This window comes from Gracilinanus agilis, chromosome 2 (assembly GCF_016433145.1).
Source record: "Gracilinanus agilis isolate LMUSP501 chromosome 2, AgileGrace, whole genome shotgun sequence".
In the NCBI taxonomy this organism is placed as follows: Eukaryota; Metazoa; Chordata; class Mammalia; order Didelphimorphia; family Didelphidae; genus Gracilinanus; species Gracilinanus agilis.
Window position 1 is genome coordinate 522,875,136 of NC_058131.1, and position 18,745 is coordinate 522,893,880.

Sequence of the window (18,745 nt, forward strand, 5' to 3'; positions counted from 1 at the left end):
GAATTCTTATTCCAAATACCTTTCCCAAGACTCCTTGTAAAAGTTCTCTTCCAATAATCCTTTTAAGATTCCACTCTGACTTAAAGAAATCCAGGTCTCTCAAACTCAGCTCTTCATCCACCTATACCTAATAATCTTTTATTGCTTACCTAATTAACAAATACTTATAACACACCCCAGCAACCAAAATGATTTTCCTTAAGAACTGTTCAAACCACATCACAGCCCCCCACTTCCTTGATAAACCCCAGTGACTCCCTATTACTTTTACGATCAAATATAAACTCTTCAACATTCATCTTGGTGTCTCAGTGGATAGTTAGGTCCAGAGACAGGAGGTCTTGGGTTCAAATCTGACCTCAGACACTTCCCAGCTGTGTGACCCTGGGCAAGTCACTTAACCCCCATCCCATTGCCTAGCCCTTATCACTCTTCTGCCTTGGAGCCAACAGTATTGGCTCCAAGACAGAAGGTAAGGGTTTAAAAAAAAAAAAGAATATATATAAAAATTCTTTAGAGCATTTATCTTTGTACCAGCTGTCCTCCGTGTAAGATACACAGAGGGGCAGCTGGGTAGCTCAGTGGAGTGAGAGTCAGGCCTAGAGACAGGAGGTCCTAGGTGCAAATCTGACCTCAGATACTTCCCAGCTGTGTGACCCTGGGCAAGTCACTTGACCCCCATTGCCCACCCTTACCAATATTCCACCTATGAGACAATACACCGAAGTACAAGAGTTAAAAAAAAAAAAAGATACATAGATAGATATACCTTCCCCATCTTAGCCTCTTAAATTCTTGGCTTCCTTCAAGACTTGGTTCAAGCTTTAAGAGACTTTTCCAGGTCCCTTCAGTAACTAAGGTTTTCTTTCCCAAAGATAACATGTACCTGGGGTATACATGGGGGTAGGGTGTGGGAGGGGAATATATACACACCCATATTTCTATTCATACAAAGAGATAGGAAGAAATCAATAAGAGACTCTAAGAAGATATATAGACTCAGCACACCAAATCCATTTAATGTGCTTCAATAAAATGTCCACAGGGTTAGAAGTTACCATTCACCTTTGAAAGGGATGAGAGAGGAATGCTCACCATTTCAGAAGTCTTGTGATTAGACATAGTCTGAAAACAATGCTTGTCCCAATTTGGCATTTTAGTCATTTATCTAAGAATCAGCCTCACCTAAAACCCATTAAAAAAATGCTAAAAAAAAAAACCTCTGATTAAGTTGGAGATCTATAACTTGCTTTTTTAAAATAAATTATGTAAGCCTGGTTCTGAATATTTATAATAGGGAGAAATCATGGTGTGGCTTTTCTTTCCCACCATCAAGATAATAAGCTTCTGGTATCAATATCAACACCAGTGCACATGTGTCATGAAATAAGGATCTGACAAAGCAAGATGGCTTTTTAAAAGACAAATGATGAAGAAAGCTGTCATGAGGATACAAGTTATTTAAAGGATTAAGCTTTAAGCCCTTCATTCTGCTTTGGGTCAGAGGCAGTGGTTTGGGGGGCAAAAACCCTGTATTGGAAGAGACTTGTCAGGAACACAGGTCTTCTTTCATCTCTAAATCCTACCCAAATGTAGTACCTTCCGCAAAATGGCTGGGCCCCCCCAGTAGCCCCTGTTTAAAAAAAAGAGAGAGAGAGAGGATATATGATTAATAAATAACAAAACCATCAAGATACTGAAAATGAAATTACAGATCAATGGGAGAAATTTGACATTATCTCATGGGTAGAATGCTACACAAGGTAAAAAATCAGATATTTGGATCTGAATTCATTCCCTGCTACAAATTTACTGTGTTATCTCTTAGAATTTCCTTTTCTTCACTTCTCAAGCAGTCAATCTGCCCTACCTAATATGGTAATGTTGAAAAGTATCCAAAAGGTCTACAGTGCCAGATAAACAAATGCCTTCATCACTAATATTGTAATTTAGCTAGAATATCCTCTCAGTTAAAAGAGAGGAAAGGAGCAGCCAAGAGGCTCACTGAATAAAAAGCCAGACCTGGAGACAGCAGGTCCTGGGTTTAAATCTGGCCTCAGATACTTCCCAGCCATATGACCTCGGGCAATTCACTTAATTCCAATGCCTACTCCTTACCACTCTTTGCTTTGGAATCAATAGTTAGTATTGATTCTAAGACAGAAGTTTAAGAGTTTTTTTTTTGTTTTTTTAAGAGTGAGGAGGGGGCAGCTGGGTGGCTCAGTGGATTGAGAGTCAGGCCTAGAGATGGGAGGTCCTAGGTTCAAACTAGCTTCAGACACTTCCTAGCTGTGTGACCTTGGGCAAGTCACTTGATCCCCATTGTCTAGCCCTTACCACTCTTCTGCCTTGGAACCAATACACAGTATTGATTCAAAGATGAAAGTTAAAGGTTTTGTTGTTGTTGTTGTTTTTAAAAGAGTGAGAAAAGACAATGTGATGGATTTGGGACACTTTTCCTAATTTAGCAGATAGAGTGATGTTCTTAGAGTCAGGAAGACCTGAACTGAAATGCAACCTTTGATATTTACTTGCTGTGTGATCTTGGGAAAGTTCCTTGCCCTCTCTAAGATTGTTTCCTATCTGTAAAATGGGGATAATACCCAAAGCACTTCCTTCTTACAGGGTTATTATGAGGTTCAAATGAGGTAATATATGGCAAATGCTATGTAAACTTCCCCCATTTTTATGAAAAGGAAGACCATCTCCCCAGGAGAATTTCTCTTGAACTCAATTGGATTACAAAAATATAACAAAAGAAGTTCTTAAGAGCCAACTTTGTATGTAATTGAAACTATACTTACTTTAGCAGTCCATTCCAATAGAGAAAAGGCATCATATCAGCTTTCATAACATACATGGAGAGTCGTTCTTTACTCTGATCAAAGGGGAAAGTTTCTAGAGGCTGAGCGCTATAGTCAAACTCAGCAAGTATCACTCTGTTGTAGTTCGTAACAAGTGGACAAGATGTATAGCCATCATACTGAAACAAAGAATCAGGAAAAGAAAATGACACATCATCCATTTCTCTCAAACAGAATGGACTTTGAAAGCCTTTAAAGAGGTGTGTGTGTGTGTGTGTGTGTGTGTGTGTGTGCGTGCGTGTGTGTGTGTGTGTGTGTGTGTGTGTGTGTGTGTAAAAGAAAAATGATCATGGTAAAAATGTGGCTAACAACTCCAAGTAATCTAGGAAGAAGGATTTTTATGTATCTTGAGCTAAGTAACTCTTATAACAGCACGGTACCTTATTGACTGGTTTTTCATTCCTCATTATCTTGGAAATTGTTTTGTCAAGTATTCCAGATTGGGCAGCTATAGAAGAAAAATGAACAGTCAGGGTAGCACTATTCATTTTATTTCATCAGTTCGTAAATTCATTTCACAGTAAACAAATTAGGTTGATGGACAGGAAACCATTTCCTCCACACCAACGTCACATTATTTTACACTCTCGTGTCTACAAGCCACCTCATCTTTTCTATTCTTTCACTTTCTTGATTCTCCAAATTACTAACTCCTGGAGGAGGTAAGTTCATGATCACACACACACACACATGGATATGCTGGAATCAGCTGTATTAGCTCAGGAGACCTGAGAGTAGTAATTTTCAGGGTGAACATTTATACATCAGAAATTCATAAGTGCTACAAAAACAGGGCTTGATTTAGTGTTTCGTTAATTTTCAAGACTTAGGAAAGTGATGAAGAAAATTGTTAAAAATGTATAGTAAGGAGCAGCCAGGTAGCATACTGGAAAAGAACAAAGCCTGGAGTCTGAAGGACTTGGGCTCAAATCTGACTTCAGACACTTTCTAGCTATGTGACCTTGGGCAAGTCACTTAACTATAATTGCCTAGCCCTTAGTGCCCTTCCATCTTAGAATCTTACACTTACCAATTCTAAGACAGAAAGTAAGGGTTTTAAAAATAAAAATAATAATGTATCCTAAACTTTAAAATATATTTTCCCCCAGAGAACCAGGTTAAACATTTACCAGAACACCCCTGCACATACCCAACCTCTCTTCTTCGTTAAGAAATTGATAAAACTGCTCTTTCCAGAAGGAGGAGTTAACATGCCTATGCAACCATGTTAGCTTCCTTTTTTTTTTTTAAATTCTTTCCTTCTTTCATAGAACCCACTTAGAATCCAATCTAAGTATCAGTTCCAGGACAAAAGAGCAGTAAGGGCTACACAATTGGGGATAGATGACTTGCCCAGAGTCACACAGCTAGGAAGTGTCTGAAGTCACATTGGAACCCAGGACTTCTCATCTCCAGAGCTGGGACTCTAACCTCTGAGCCACCTACTTGCCCATGAGATCATGTTATTATTACTTTCATTGAAGACTTTAGCAAAAGTAATGGAATACTACCAATTTCAATCAAAAGGAGTCAAAAGGAGAGATTCAGGCTTCATCCCTCCACCCCAACTCCACATTCTTTTAGTGGATCACAGTAGCAATATTTTGGAGAAGATCCCAACATATGTTAAACTTGGATATCTGTTTTACTTCTTTGAAATAAACCCATCTAGGTGTCGTCATATTTCTGTTCTAGATACAACTATTAAAATAAAATACAAATGAAGGGAGCATTTATTATGTGCAAGTATGCAAATAGAAAAGCGAGACAATCCATGACCTCAAGGAGCTTACATTCTAGTAGGAGGAGGCAACATCTATAGGGGGGATAGTCGCCAGGGTGGGATAGAGGTGTGTATATATAATATATATATATATATATATTAGTGGTCTATTTCTCTTTCAAACATGGGATAGGGAGGCACTATTAACAGATAGAATCTTTCACTTTATTTCCTTCATGAGTTTTTATTGTTTGTGTGACATGTGTCTTCTGTCATGGGATGGGGAATATGGAAATATGTATTGCATGAAAGCCCTGGTATAAACCTAAATAAGATTATTTACCCCAGGTGGGGGGGGGGGCAGGAGCAGGAGGCAAGGAGAGAAACTGAACTGCAAATGTCAGAAAACAATTGTCAAAATTTGTTTCTATGTGTATTTGAAAAAAAATTATATCAAAAAAATTTTAAGATCTAATAGGTTGCCTGACTGGTATCCACACAATGTGAAGAAAACATAAAGAAGGTCCTAAGCTTCATGTATGTTTTGGGAATCCCTTTAGGTGAACATATAAGAGAGGACACAGACAAGAAGTGAACAAGAAGGGCAGGTATGAATGGGCCACAACCTGCATTACTGGAAGGAAAACCAACCGATGAGCTAATGGCTAATAATAATAAGAGTTAACATTTATTTAGTACTTATTATGTGCCAAAGAACTGTGCTAAAATTTTATAATTATTATCTTATATTTCCTCAAACACCCTGGGAGGTAGGTGCCACTATTATCCCCAAGTTACAGATAAGGAACTTGTGGCAAACAGAGGTTAAATGACTTGCTCAGGGTTACTCAGCTAAGAAGTGTCTACAGCCAGATTTAAACTCAGGTTTTCCCAATTCCAGGTCCAGCACTCTACTATTTCACCAGGTAGCCTTGGCTCCACTGGTTTATTAAGAAACATAGCAAATGTTTGCCATTCGTTATCATAGCAACATCTTTGCCTAAGTTTGAATTGGAAAATCAATAACAGTTTTTTCATCCTACCTATTGCAGCAGCCGTCTTGGATGTGGGAAGGTTGGTACAGTCTCCAATTCCAAAAATATTTGGGTATTTCTTGTGCTGTAGAGTTTCTTTGTCAACATCTACCCAGCCAGCAGCATCTGCAACAGGACTTTCCCTGATCACATCTGGTGGCCCCATGGGTGGAGTGACATGAAGCATCTCATACTAGGGAAAAAGAGAGAGGACAAAATAAAGTTATGATCACTTACTCTTTACCTAGGGTTCTTTCTGGAGCCCCATTACCCTGACACGTTCATTAGGCTTGTACCCATATTGGACACATTAGTAGAACTCATGCTCTAGAAACTTATATCTCTCCTGTCATGATACCCAGTTCCTGCCCTCAAGTTTCTCCCCTATCCAGGCCATACTATATACTGTGGTTGTTTTTTTAATATCTTTTTTATACCATTTTCTTTTTCCCCAATTACACATAAAGACAATTTTTAATATTTGTTTGTTTGGCTTTTTAATTTTGAGTTCCAAATTCTTTCCCTCCCTTCCTTCCCCGCTCTCTGAGAAGATAAGCATCTGATATAAATTTTATGTGTGCAATCATGTAAAATATTTCCCCATATTAGTCATTTTGTGGAAGAGATCTTGAACAAAAAAAAAAAAGAATTAAGTGAAATTTGTGTTTTGGTCTGCATTCAGGTTCCATCAGTTCTTTCTCTAGAAGCAGATGGTATTTTTCATTATGGGTTTTTGGAATTATCTTGGATCATTGTATTGCCAAGAATAACTAGATCATTCAAAGTTGTTCATCAAACAATATGGTTCTTCATCCAAGGATAAAACAACATCTACAGTGTTCTCTTGGTTCTGCTAATTTCACTTTGCATCAGTTCATGCAAATCTTCCCAGGTTTTTCTAAAATCATCCTGCTTGAAATGGCTGGTGGTGCTATGAATAAAGAGCCAGTCCTGGAGTTTGGAGAACTTCAGTTCAAATCTGGCCTCAGACACTTCCTAGCTGTGGGACCTTGAGCAAATCATTTAATCCCAACTGCAAGCCCTTATCACTCTTCTGTCTTAGAACTGATACTTAGTATTGATTTTAAGACAGGAGGTAAGAAGTTGTATTTTTTTAATAAAATAATTCTGCTTATATTGTTTTTTTTATATGGAATGTCCTATCTGCTTAGATTTTTTAAAATCACTCCAACAGGCATTTTAAAGTGTTTCTTATCGTGTAGCAAATTTTCTTTGCATCAGAGACCCACACCTGCCACACCTTAACCAAAGCAAAGCTTAAGCTCTCAAAAAAGAGCCCTGCGGTGGGGGTCTCAGCCAAATTTATCTCCTGACACCCTGTACGTCAAATGAGAACATACTTAAAAGGATGCTAGGAATTTAGCTCAGGGGTAGCAAATTTTCCACTTCCACATTATGTAACAAGAAACAATGCCAAATCAATAATCCCACGCACAGGTCTGACCATATATACCATCCATTCCTCTCTCCAAGAAGATTCAGTGGTTCCCCCATTACCTCCAGAATATAATATAAACTCTTCCTTTATTTAGCTTTTAAAGTGCTTAACAATCAGGCCTCAATCTATCTTTCCAGATTTAATGGATGTTAATCTCTTTCTTACACTCTGCAAACCAGCCAAATTGTCTCTGTTCTCACCCATTCCTATACATATGGTACTGGCCTGGAACAAACTCCTTTCCTCACCTCTTCTTCACAGAATCCCTCCCCTTCCTTCAAGATATAGACCAACAACTTATCATCTACATGTGACTTTTCCTGTTCCCTCCCTCTCTTATTCCCTCCCAAACAACCCTGTATGTAACTACTGTGTATTTATTTTCTTCATATTTATTCTGTGTATAATTAAATATGCCCATTTGGCCTCCCCCATTAGAATATTAATTTTTTGAGTAGGGATTATTTTGTTCTTTGCATTTGTATCCCCCAAGGACTACCACAGAGCCTAATACATAGTAGATACAGTAGGACCATCAGCTGACATGATCAATATGTTCTAAGCTCTTTAGAGTAAGTTGAAAATCACAAATGATAGAAAAATCCATTATTCAATAAATATTACCTATATGAACATACTTAGGGCACCTTAGAACTTTGGTTGGGTGTAGCAGAACTACCAGTATCTTGTACTTTGAGGCAATTATTAATAACCATGTTGATGAAACAAAGAAGCAGTTCTCTGTATTGGATACAACTTATTACAAGTGAGAACTTCTGACAAAGACTGAAATGAGAGCTAATGTTTGGCACAAAATAATATATTGATGCTTCTCAGAGAAAATAAGTATGCCAGAGAGAACGGCTTTGCGGTTTAGTCACTTGACAAAATAGAGCATTACTTAGTATGTAGTTAATTTTTTTTTAATTTTATGAGTCTTTCTGCCTTTGTTTTGTTTTTTAATTGCCAATTCATGTTTCCTGAATATGTTTAGTTTGAGTAAAATGAGATGCTACCGTACTTAATAAATGCTTATGGAATAGTTCACTTGGCATTGTCACCTAAAAATGGGGTTCTGATGACCAACTTGATGGTGAGTATACCCTGTGTTGTTGGTAGGAAACACTAAGAAAAAACATATAAGCTACCCTTTTACTGCATGGTAGTAAACACCTTGAGAGAAACCAGAACTTCTTTCCACAAGGAAATCAAAGAAGATGATGCATTTCTGTTATTATTGCTCAAGGTATAAAACCTCAAAATGGATTTCCTATTGCCCAGGACAAGCATAGGTGACCGCATTCCATTCTTATCATTGTCAAGTGGAGATCCTAAAATATCTGAGGTTCCATGTTAGGTGCTAGAAGGTTGGGGTGGAATAAACAATCTCCAGATGTGGGTGTTACAAATAGTACTCCTGTTTCAATTTAGGAGCAATACATCAATTTAAGGTAAAATGAACTAGAAACAGGGCTATCTAGAAAGTTTAGTAGACAAGGAATAAAATTTGACTTAGCCTAGAGATCACAAGATTTTTAGGTATAAAAGGGATGTTGAAGATCTTTTCATCCATGCAGCACATTTTGCGTATGGGGAAACCAAGGGCCATGGGAGGTGAAATGATTTGCCTAAAGTCACACAAGTAACAAATTGCAGAGCCAGGATTTGAATCCAGTCTTCTGATTTCAAATTCATTGTACCAGAATGGACTGGTAAGAAATACAATGCACAGCGTATACCATCCGGAGTCAGAAGACTCATCTTACTGAGTTCAAATCTAGCTTCACACACCTATTATTAGCTGAAGAAGAAAATAGCAAACCACTCCAATATCTTTGCAAAGAAAACCCCAAATGAGGTTAAGAGTCGGATTTGACTGAAAAACCTCTGAGTAACTGTTAAATCTACTATACCACAAACTACCTCCATGAGCAACGGGAAGCAGAAAAACAAATTTTTTAAAGAGATTTTATTGATAATTTTTTGTTTTTACATTACCCAGATATTATCCCCTTGAATCCTTCTCTGCTCAGAGATCTATCCTTTATAAGAAAAGACTTTTTAAAAGAAAGAAAAAAAAGAGAAAAATTCAATAAAAACCAATCAACCTTTTTAAAAAAACGTAATATGTCACACAGATAGACCTAGACTTCTGAAAGGAACAGGGAGAAGTGTCAAGAAAAATGATTTTCACAACTAATACATAAATATTACATATATAATCATGGCAAAATACATTTTAGTCACCTTTGGTGGCTAATTTACTCCTTTTTCTTTCGGCGGTTTCTCTTTTTATTTTTCCACCTTTTTCTAAAACCGTATAATAAAAATAAATCCTATATCCCAGGGAACTATAGTTCTTAGAGGTTTGGCAGTTACTTAAAATTGATTCAGCTGTCATAGAACATCCTGCTGGTATGCAAAGAAACTGGCATCATAAAGTACTTAAAGCTTATGAAAGCCTTTATTCTCCTTTACTCCTGGTAACTATGTCCTTTGGCCAGGGCCTGTGTTATTATTGTTCAGTCATTTGGGTGTGTCCAATTTTTCTTGATGCCCGTTGGGGGTTTTTTTGGCAAAGATACTGGAATAGTTTTACCATTTCCTTCTCCAGTTCATTCTACAGATGAGGAAAGGAAGGTAAACAGGTGAAATGACTTCACTCGGGGTTACAAAGCTAGTAAGTGTCTGAGGCTAGATTTGAACTCAGGAAGATGAATCTTCCTGACTCCTGGCCAAGTACACTATCCACTGCAACCACCTAGCTGACCCTTAGGAGGGTCCTTTATGAGGCAGGGAACTTTATAGCAACTGAGGGCATCCAAGTCAAGAAGAGAAGACAGACCCCATCAGCACAATAAAAAAAAAGAAGGAATAAAGAATATATGTTTTTAAAAATGAGCTGAGAAGCAGCATGGAATGCTGGATAGAGAAATGACTTCATACTCATACAGATCTGAGTTCAAGTCCTACCTCATATACTGTCTGTGTAATCCTGGGCAAAGTTAACCTTAGTAGGCAACTTGTGAAGACTATACATAAGAGATACATATACATACAGATAACATATGATATACATAGAGATAAGACATACATACAAGACTATATACAAGAGAAGATACTGGTTTCCTTTTGGAGAGGAAGTCTCCTTACCCAGAATTTATTGTGCCAATGAAATCACAGGTCCAGCTCAATAATTCTTAAAATATGTCACCCGCCTTCCTCAGGTACAGTCTTCTGCTGTCTTCCACCTTCTCTAAATTTTATTTCTATTAGTTTTCACCTGTATATAAATATTAAAAGAGGCAGGTACCTCCATAGGGGTAGGGAGTAGACCTATGCTTTTATTGGTCTAAGGAACTCCCAGATGATGAAATTTCCTCTTCCAATGCAGAATAGCACTTTCTCCATGAGGGATTCTTGTAGAGGGTTATCTGGGAGATATTAAGGGACTTACCCCAAGGTAACAGTCAAAGACCTGCATACCTTTCCCTCCCCCTCCAACCACTAGATAAATTATCTCATTTGACCCTCACATACCTCTAAGAAACACATGCTATTGCCTGTCTCTATTTTATAGATGAAGAAACAAAGACTCATAGATGTTAAGCCCCACAGCCAGTAAGGCCTTCTTTGACTCCAGGTCCTGCCATAGAAGAGACTCTACCAGAGCCTCTCAAGAGTGAAAGGAACAAGAGCAACCAGGTGGCTCAGTGGATAGAGAGCCAGGGCCCAGAGATGGGAGAACCTGGGTTCAAATTTGGCCTTAAATACTTCCAAGCTATGTGACCCCGGGCAAGTCACTTAATCCCAATGTCTAGCCCTTACTGCTCTTCTGCCTTAGAACTTGTATTTAGTACCAATTCTAAAACACAATGAAGTGACTGAAAAAAAGAGCAAAAGGAGCTACTCACCGAAATCACTTTGGTCTCACCAGGACTGTCCAAGTTCTCAAACACTGCCTCTTGTTTGTCTGGCCGAACTTCAATGAGGTTTTCCCGGTAGTTCACTTGGAGGTTCCTGGCCTTGATAATTTCTTCTAGGGCATCTGCATACTTCTTAACCCCAAAAATGGCTCCCAAGGAAGTATTAAATATTATATTGGCATAGGATCGCTTTCCTGTCTGAAAAAAAAATAATAAAGCAGAGGAAGGAGCATCTAGGACCAGTAACTACTAAGAGAGAATTGGCATCTTCTCTTCGAAAAAGAGCCTAGTTTTCTCAGGCTTCATTTCTCACCATTGTTACCCTCATACTTTGACAAGTATGCTAACCTTCTACTCTCATCTTACTCTGTACCAACAAAATGATTGCCAAGGAAGAACATGAGATGGGGATCACAGGTGAGGATGATGCTAGAGCTGAAGGTTTGGGCTGGAAATGTCCAGTGCTAGGGAATGATAAACCATTAATAGAGGCTAGAGATAAAAACACTATAAAGTGTTAAACAGGAGGAAGAGAAACTTGGCATTATCCAATCCCAGAGGAGATGGTATCCTCTCCCAAATCCCAAAGTGGATGGAGGTTGTTTGGAATTCCAAAATCAAACCAAACCTAGTTAAAGGCCTCACACATGCATCACCAACCCCTCTTTTCTAAATCACATGCTGTACTTTGTGCTAAGAACAAAGAGGGTAAGAACAGATAATAATCATAAGAAATAATCATTATCATCATCATTTATATATGCCTTAAGATTTACAAAGCACCATAACATATACTAATTTATTCAATCCTCACAACAACCCTAGAAGATAGGTATGTGTTAATTTACCCCTATTTTACAGATGAGGAAACTAAGACACAGAGAAACTAAGTGACTTATCCAGGGTAAGAGAGTTAGCTAATGCCTGAGACAGGATTAAAATTCAGGGCTTTCTTATTCCAAGCCCAATGCTCTAGTCACTGTGTGATTTAACTTCCTAGATAGTAGATGCCATGCTGACAATAACAGAGATCTTGTTCATAGATCAGCCTTATATATAGCAAAGTATGTGGTTACCTATGCTTGAGTATGTGTGCACCTTTGAAAAGTGCTGGAAATTACCTGAAATCCAACTTTTTGCAGTCCATTCCTTTATATTTTTCCATTGTCCTCTCTTTCAGATTGCTTTAAAAATGCAAATTCCACATTAAAATTGATGTTTTTTAAAAGAGCTATTCTTAGTATATTCTGTTTTATATGTAGTTATCTTTTACTGTCTGTCCATATATGGAAATGTTAAAGTTCATCATTTTAATTCATTTTTAAAAAATAAAATATCAATACCTCCAAGAGGGACAGTACTGGTGAATCTTTTAGAGATCGAGTGGCCAAACTACACCCTCATGCTACATTACCCCAGAAAGGGGAAGGAGGAAACACTCCCATTGGAATGCTAGGCAAAGGGGTGGGTCAGGTAATAAATGTCCTCAGGTGCAGTGGAGGGGGAAGAGCAGCAGCCCCCACCTGCACCGGAGCCATAGGTTCACCAACATGACATTAAGTCTATACTGTAAAGAAATGTAATAGATTGCTTTCCTCAGCCAACAAACTCAATGTTCAAACATCTATTAAGTATCTGTTGTATACCAGACACAAGGAATATAAGGACAAAATTGAATCAGCCCCTGCCTTGAGAAATTTATATTCTACTGGACATTTTCAGTAACAAGGGAAATATTGCAAGAGAGACATAGATCTGGGGCAGCTAGGTGGCACAGTGGATAGAGTGCAGGGATTGAAGTCAGAAAGAATCATCTTCCTGGATTCAAATTCTCAGATACTTACTAGCTGTATGACCTTGGAAGGTTATTTGCCTTATTAGGAAGGAAGGAAGGAAGGAAGGAAGGAAGGAAGGAAGGAAGGAAGGAAGGAAGGAAGGAAGGAAGGAAGGAAGGAAGATGTGGATCCATGGAAATACTTTGTGGAATGTCCAAAATAGAGAATAATCTGGAACAAAAGACAGATATATTTTTCTAGACCTGATCCATCCTCGGTAGAAACAAAGCTATTGTACTGGCAGAAATCAAAGCAGTGGAAGGATATAAGTAAGGGTACAATTATATAAGATATTAAGTCACTGTGTTTACCTAAAATGTCCAGTCTACTTTAAGTTTCAATTACTTCAACAGACATATTTAAATGCTTTTTGGGTAGCAAGTTACTCTACCAAATCACTCCTCTCTTCAAGAAGCATCAATGGGGGACAGCTAGGTAGCTCAGTGGATTGAGAGCTGGGCCTAGAGATGGGAGGTCCTAGGTTCAAATCTGACCTCAGATACTTCCCAGCTGTGTGACCCTGGGCAACTCACTTAACCCCCATTGCCTAGCCCTTACTACTCTTCTGCCTTGGAACCAATACTATGTAAGGTAAGGTAAGGATTTTAAAAAATAAAATAAAATAAAATAAAATGAAGCATCACTGGCTTCTTATTAACTTCAAGAGAAAAATACAAACTCCCAAGTTTGGTTTTTAAAGCCATTTACAATCTCATCCTAACCTATCTTTCCAAATCAATATCTTATTACTTCCCTTCATACAATCTATGATCTGTCCAAACTGGCTTAACTAGTATTCTCTCTACAGTTTTTGCCTTCCCATAATTGAACATAAGCCAGTTATAGGAAGGAAGCCTTCGCTTTTATATTTCTGTTTGCCTCCCTGGGAAGAAGTAAACAGACATACAGACTTGATAGTAAGTCGTGTTGATGCCCATTTCCCCTTTAGAATGGCTCTTCCTCACTAAAGCAAGCTCAAAGACCTTCCTTACTAGGAAGTGACAAATTAGAATGAGCATAGGTATTTATATGCCCTCTGAACGTTTAAAAGGCTCCTAAGTCCTATTTAAAATACCACAGATCAAATTATGGAGCATGAATACTCTTCCTCCTGGTCAAAAAAGGACGGTTTTTACCTATAAACACATATTCCTCCAAAATTCCCCAGGATATGCCATCATTCACACCCAATCCCTTTATTATTTATTTTGAATATTTGAATATATTTTGCATTTACTTATCTATGTGTTCATGCGTGTTTTAGATATTGCTATATAGTTCCCCCTCTTCCTGGGAGAATGTAAACTCCTTAAGGACAGAGACTTTCTTTTTCATTACCAACACCTGGCACTTATCAGAGATCATTAAAACATTTCCTGATTACTTAGCAGTAGGGAATACAACTGTGAATAAAACTCAGTTCCATCCCTGGTCTCAAGGAATTTACAACTTAGGAAACTCTGAAGCAAGGACTGATCCTTTTCAGAAGTATTAGAAGAGGGGCGGCTAGGTAACACAGTAGATAGAACACCAAGCTTGGGTATCGAAGATCTGGGTTCAAATGTGACCTCAGACACTTCCTAACTGTGTGACCCTGGGCAAGTCGATTAACCCCCATTGCCTAGCCCTTACTGTTCTTCTTTCTTAGAATTGATACTAAGACAAAAGATAAGGGTTAAAAAAGAAGTGTTAGGTAAGGCAGAGAGAGAGAAACCACTGATAGTTACTGAATCCAAGTACTACAAGCCACTCTCAGTCTTGGAAATGAAACATACCTTCCTGAAGTAGGCTTCTGACAAATACATGATCTTCTGTGGAGCCCCTGCACACTTGATGGGAGTATTTGGGAAAGTAAAGACAGCATTGCCCTCCTTGAAGTCCTGCAGAGCCTTCCATGTTTTCTCCACAGTTTTAGAAGAATAATTAGATCCTATTTTTGGATATCTAAAACCTTCAGGCAAACCTTTGATCTGAATCAAATTAGACAAAGAAGGTAAAAAAAACTTAACTTTATATGACAAGGATACACTCAAGTTTGAGCAACACACATACTAACACTACGCTATAGCTAAAAATTATTTTAAGATTGCTTCTTCCTCATTTCCAAAGAACCAGTGAATAAAAAGGCATGTATTGACTTTCACTATGTGTGGAAGGCACAATATACAGCCTACATTCTAATAGGGAGAAACAACACATCTTTATTTTAGTACGGTAACATCTTATTTTTTCCCAATTACACGCAAAAATAATTTTTAGATTTGTTTTCTAACACTGAGTTTCAATTTCTCTCCCTCCCTCCCCTCCTCTCACCCCAAAGGCAGTAAGCAATTCGAAACAGGTTATACACATGCTATCATATCATGCAAAACATTTCCATATCCGTCATGTTGTGGGAAAAGACATTTATCAAAAGAGAAATGAAGAAAATTAAGTGAAAAAAATGGTATCTTTGATCTACATTCAGATCCAATTCTCTCTATGGAAGTGGACAGCATTTTTCCATCATGAGTCCTTCAGCGATGTCTTGGATCATTTATTGCTGGAAAGAGCTGTCATTCATAGCTGATCATTGTACAGTATTGCTGGAAAACAACACACAAGTGGTGGCCAGAGAAAGATGATTTGGTCTAGGAAGTCACAGAGCTGAGGAACATTAAATTGGGTCCCATCCCAGGCCATGCTCTCTTTTCAGAGTATATGATAGTATTGATTTAATTATAGTTCTCAGAGCAAAAGGATAAAAATGATATGCATGACATGAATAGGCAATTTTCAGGTAAAGAAATCAAAAGTATCAATAAGCACATGAGAAAGTGTTCTAAATCTCTAATAATTAGAGAAATGCAAATCAAAACAACTCTGAGGTATCACCTCACACCTAGCAGATTGGCTAAAATGAAAGAAGGGGAGAGTAATGAATGTTGGAGGGGATGTGGCAAAACTGGGACATCGATGCATTGCTGGTGGAGTTGTGAACTGATCCAACCATTCTGGCTGGCAATTTGGAGCTATGCTCAAAAGGCTATAAAAGAATGCCTGCCCTTTGATCCAGCCATACCATTGTTGGGTTTGTACCCGAAAGAGATCATAAATAAACAGACTTGTACGAAAATATTTATAGCTGCGCTTTTTATGGTGGCAAAGAACTGGAAAACGAGGGTATGTCCTTCAATTGGGGAATGGCTGAACAAATTGTGGTATATGCTGGTGATGGAATACTATTGTGCTCAAAGGAATAATAAACTGGAGGAATTCCGTGTGAACTGGAAAGACCTCCAGGAACTGATGCAGAGTGAAAGGAGCAGAGCCAGAAGAACATTGTACACAGAGACCAATATGCTGTGGTAAAATAGAATGTAATGGACTTCTGTACTAGCAGCAATGCAATGACACAGGACAGTTCTGAGGGATTTATGGTAAAGAACGCTACCCACATTCAGAGGAAGAACTGCAGGAGAGGAAACATAGAAGAAAAACAACTACTTGAACACATGGGTTGAGGCAGACATGATTGGGGATGTAGACTCGAAACTACCACACCAATGCAACTATCAACAATTTAGAAATAGGTCTTGATCAATGACACATCTTAAAACCAGTGGAAATGTGCATTGGCTATGGGGGGGTGAAGGGGAAAGTAAGAGCTGAATCATATAACCATGTTAACTTTTCTAAAAAATAAAAATTATTAAATGAAAAAAAAAACCTAAGTGAAGAGACTGTCAAGGAGAAGAGGATGATCAATAGTGTCAAAAATTGCCCAGAGGTCAAGGAGAATGAAGCTTCAGAAAAGACCCTTAGAGCCATTCCCCATTGATAAATGGGCAAGAGACATGAATAGTCAATTTTCAGATAAAGAAATCAAAACTATAAGCACATGAGAAAGTGTTCTAAATCTCTAATAATTAGAGAAATGCAAATCAAAACAACTCTGAGGTACCACCTCACACCTAGCAGATTGGCTAAAATGACAGTAAGGGAGATGTTGGAGGGGATGTGTGGCAAAATTGGGACATTAATGCATTGCTGGTGGAGTTATGAACTAATCCAACCATTCTGGATGGCAATTTGGAACTATGCCCAAAGGGCTTTAAAAGACTGCCTGCCCTTTGATCCAGCCATACCACTGCTGGATTTGTACCCCAAAAAGATCATAGATAAAGACTTGTACAAAAATATTTATAGTCGTGCTCTTTGTGGTGGCAAAAAATTAGAAAACGAGGATACACCTGTCAATTGGGGAAGGGCTGAACAAATTGTGGTATCTGCTGGTGATGGAATACTATTGTGCTCTAAGGAATAATGAACTGGAGGAATTCCACGTGAACTGGAACAATCTCTAGGTATTGATGCAGAGCGAAAGGAGCAGAGCCAGAAGAACATTGTACACAGAGACTGATACACTGTGGTAAAATAGAATGTAATGGCCTTCTGTACTGGCAGCAATGCAATGACCCAGGATAATTCTGAGGGACTTATGGAAAGGAACGCTACCCACATTCAGAGGAAGAAATACAGGAGTGGAAACACAGAAGAAAAACAACTGTTTGAACACTTGGGTTGATGTGACTATGATTGGGGATGTGGACTCTAAACGACCAGTCCAGTGCAACTATCAATAATGTGGAAATGGGTCTTGATCAATGACACTTGTAAAAACCAGTGGAAATGCGCATCGGCTATGGGGTGGGGGGAGGGAGAAGGGGAGAGAAAGAAATGAATCATGTAAACATGGAAATTTTTTCTAAAAAACAAAATTTCCAAAGAAAGAAAAGACCCTTAAATTTGACAGTTTGAGTAGAAAGATAAGGTCAGAAGCTGGATTATAAGGGGTTAAGCAGAGAAGAGTGAGGGGAGAGAAAGTGGAGGCAGCCTTTCCAAGTACTTTAGCCACAAAGGACAGAAGACATATAGGAAGAAAGTTAGCAGAGATGGAAAGATCAATGTGAGGATTTTTTCAGGATGAGGGAAACAAGGGCATGTTTGTAAGCAATAGGAAATGAACCCATAGACAGAGAGTAATTGAAAATAAGTGATAGGCTGTAACAGCAATATTGTACATGGGAAGATTGAAGCATACTTTTACTTTTTACTTTATTATTCTTTATTTTTTGGTCTGCATTTTCTTTTGCAGCATGACTAATATGAAAATGTTTTGCATGATTACACATGTATAATCTATATCAAATTGCTTGCCTTCTCAAGGAGGACAAGAAGATATGGAAAGAATTTGGAACTCAAAATTTCTTTTTTTTCTCCATTTACATGTAAAAGCTTCCAACCTGAAAGAATATTGAGTCTTAAATCCTCTCCCTCTCTCCCATCCCCCCAAACTTCCACCAGCCTTGAGACAGTAAGCAATCTCATGCAGATTTTAAATGTGCAATCATGTAAAACATTTTTCTATATTAGTCCTTTTGTGGAAGAAAACAAATGGGAAAAAATTAAGAAAGCAAAAAAAATTTTACTTTGGTCTGGATTCAGACTCGGTTCTTTTTCTCTGGAAGTAGATGGCAGTTTTTATCAGGAGTCCTTTGGGATAGTTTGGTTCATTGTAATGCTGTGAGGAGCTGTTGTTCATTGTAAAGTATTCCTTTCCCCGTATAATGTTCTCCTGCTTCTGCTTATTTCACTCTGGTTCAGTTCCTATAAATCTTTCCAGGTTTTTCTGAGCTCCTCCAGCTTCTCATTTCTTATAGCACTATAGTATCCCATTACAATCATATACTATAACTTACTCAACCATTCCCCAATTGATAGTATTCCCCTCACATTCCAAATCTCTGCCTCCCTAAAAAAAACTGCTTTCAATATTTTTGTACATATATTTCCTTCCCCTTTTTGGTTTTTGTTTTTTTTTTATCTCTTTGAGATACAAACCTATTAATAGTATTGATAGTC

General features: G+C 38.1%; 1 protein-coding gene across 1 annotated transcript in view; it reads right to left on the reverse strand.

Annotated features, from left to right (window-relative positions):
* Positions 1–994: 994 nt before the first annotated feature.
* SQOR (sulfide quinone oxidoreductase) overlaps positions 995–18,745 on the reverse strand; it is an 87,711-nt gene continuing 69,960 nt past the window's right edge. Inside the window, exons 4-9 of the mRNA XM_044665067.1 lie at positions 14,617–14,869; positions 10,995–11,204; positions 5,631–5,814; positions 3,245–3,312; positions 2,805–2,983; positions 995–1,633 (exon numbers count right to left, since the gene is read on the reverse strand). Of these exons, the coding sequence (XP_044521002.1) occupies positions 1,576–1,633; positions 2,805–2,983; positions 3,245–3,312; positions 5,631–5,814; positions 10,995–11,204; positions 14,617–14,869 (952 nt within the window). The 3' untranslated portion in view covers positions 995–1,575. The remainder of the gene's footprint in view (positions 1,634–2,804; positions 2,984–3,244; positions 3,313–5,630; positions 5,815–10,994; positions 11,205–14,616; positions 14,870–18,745) is intronic.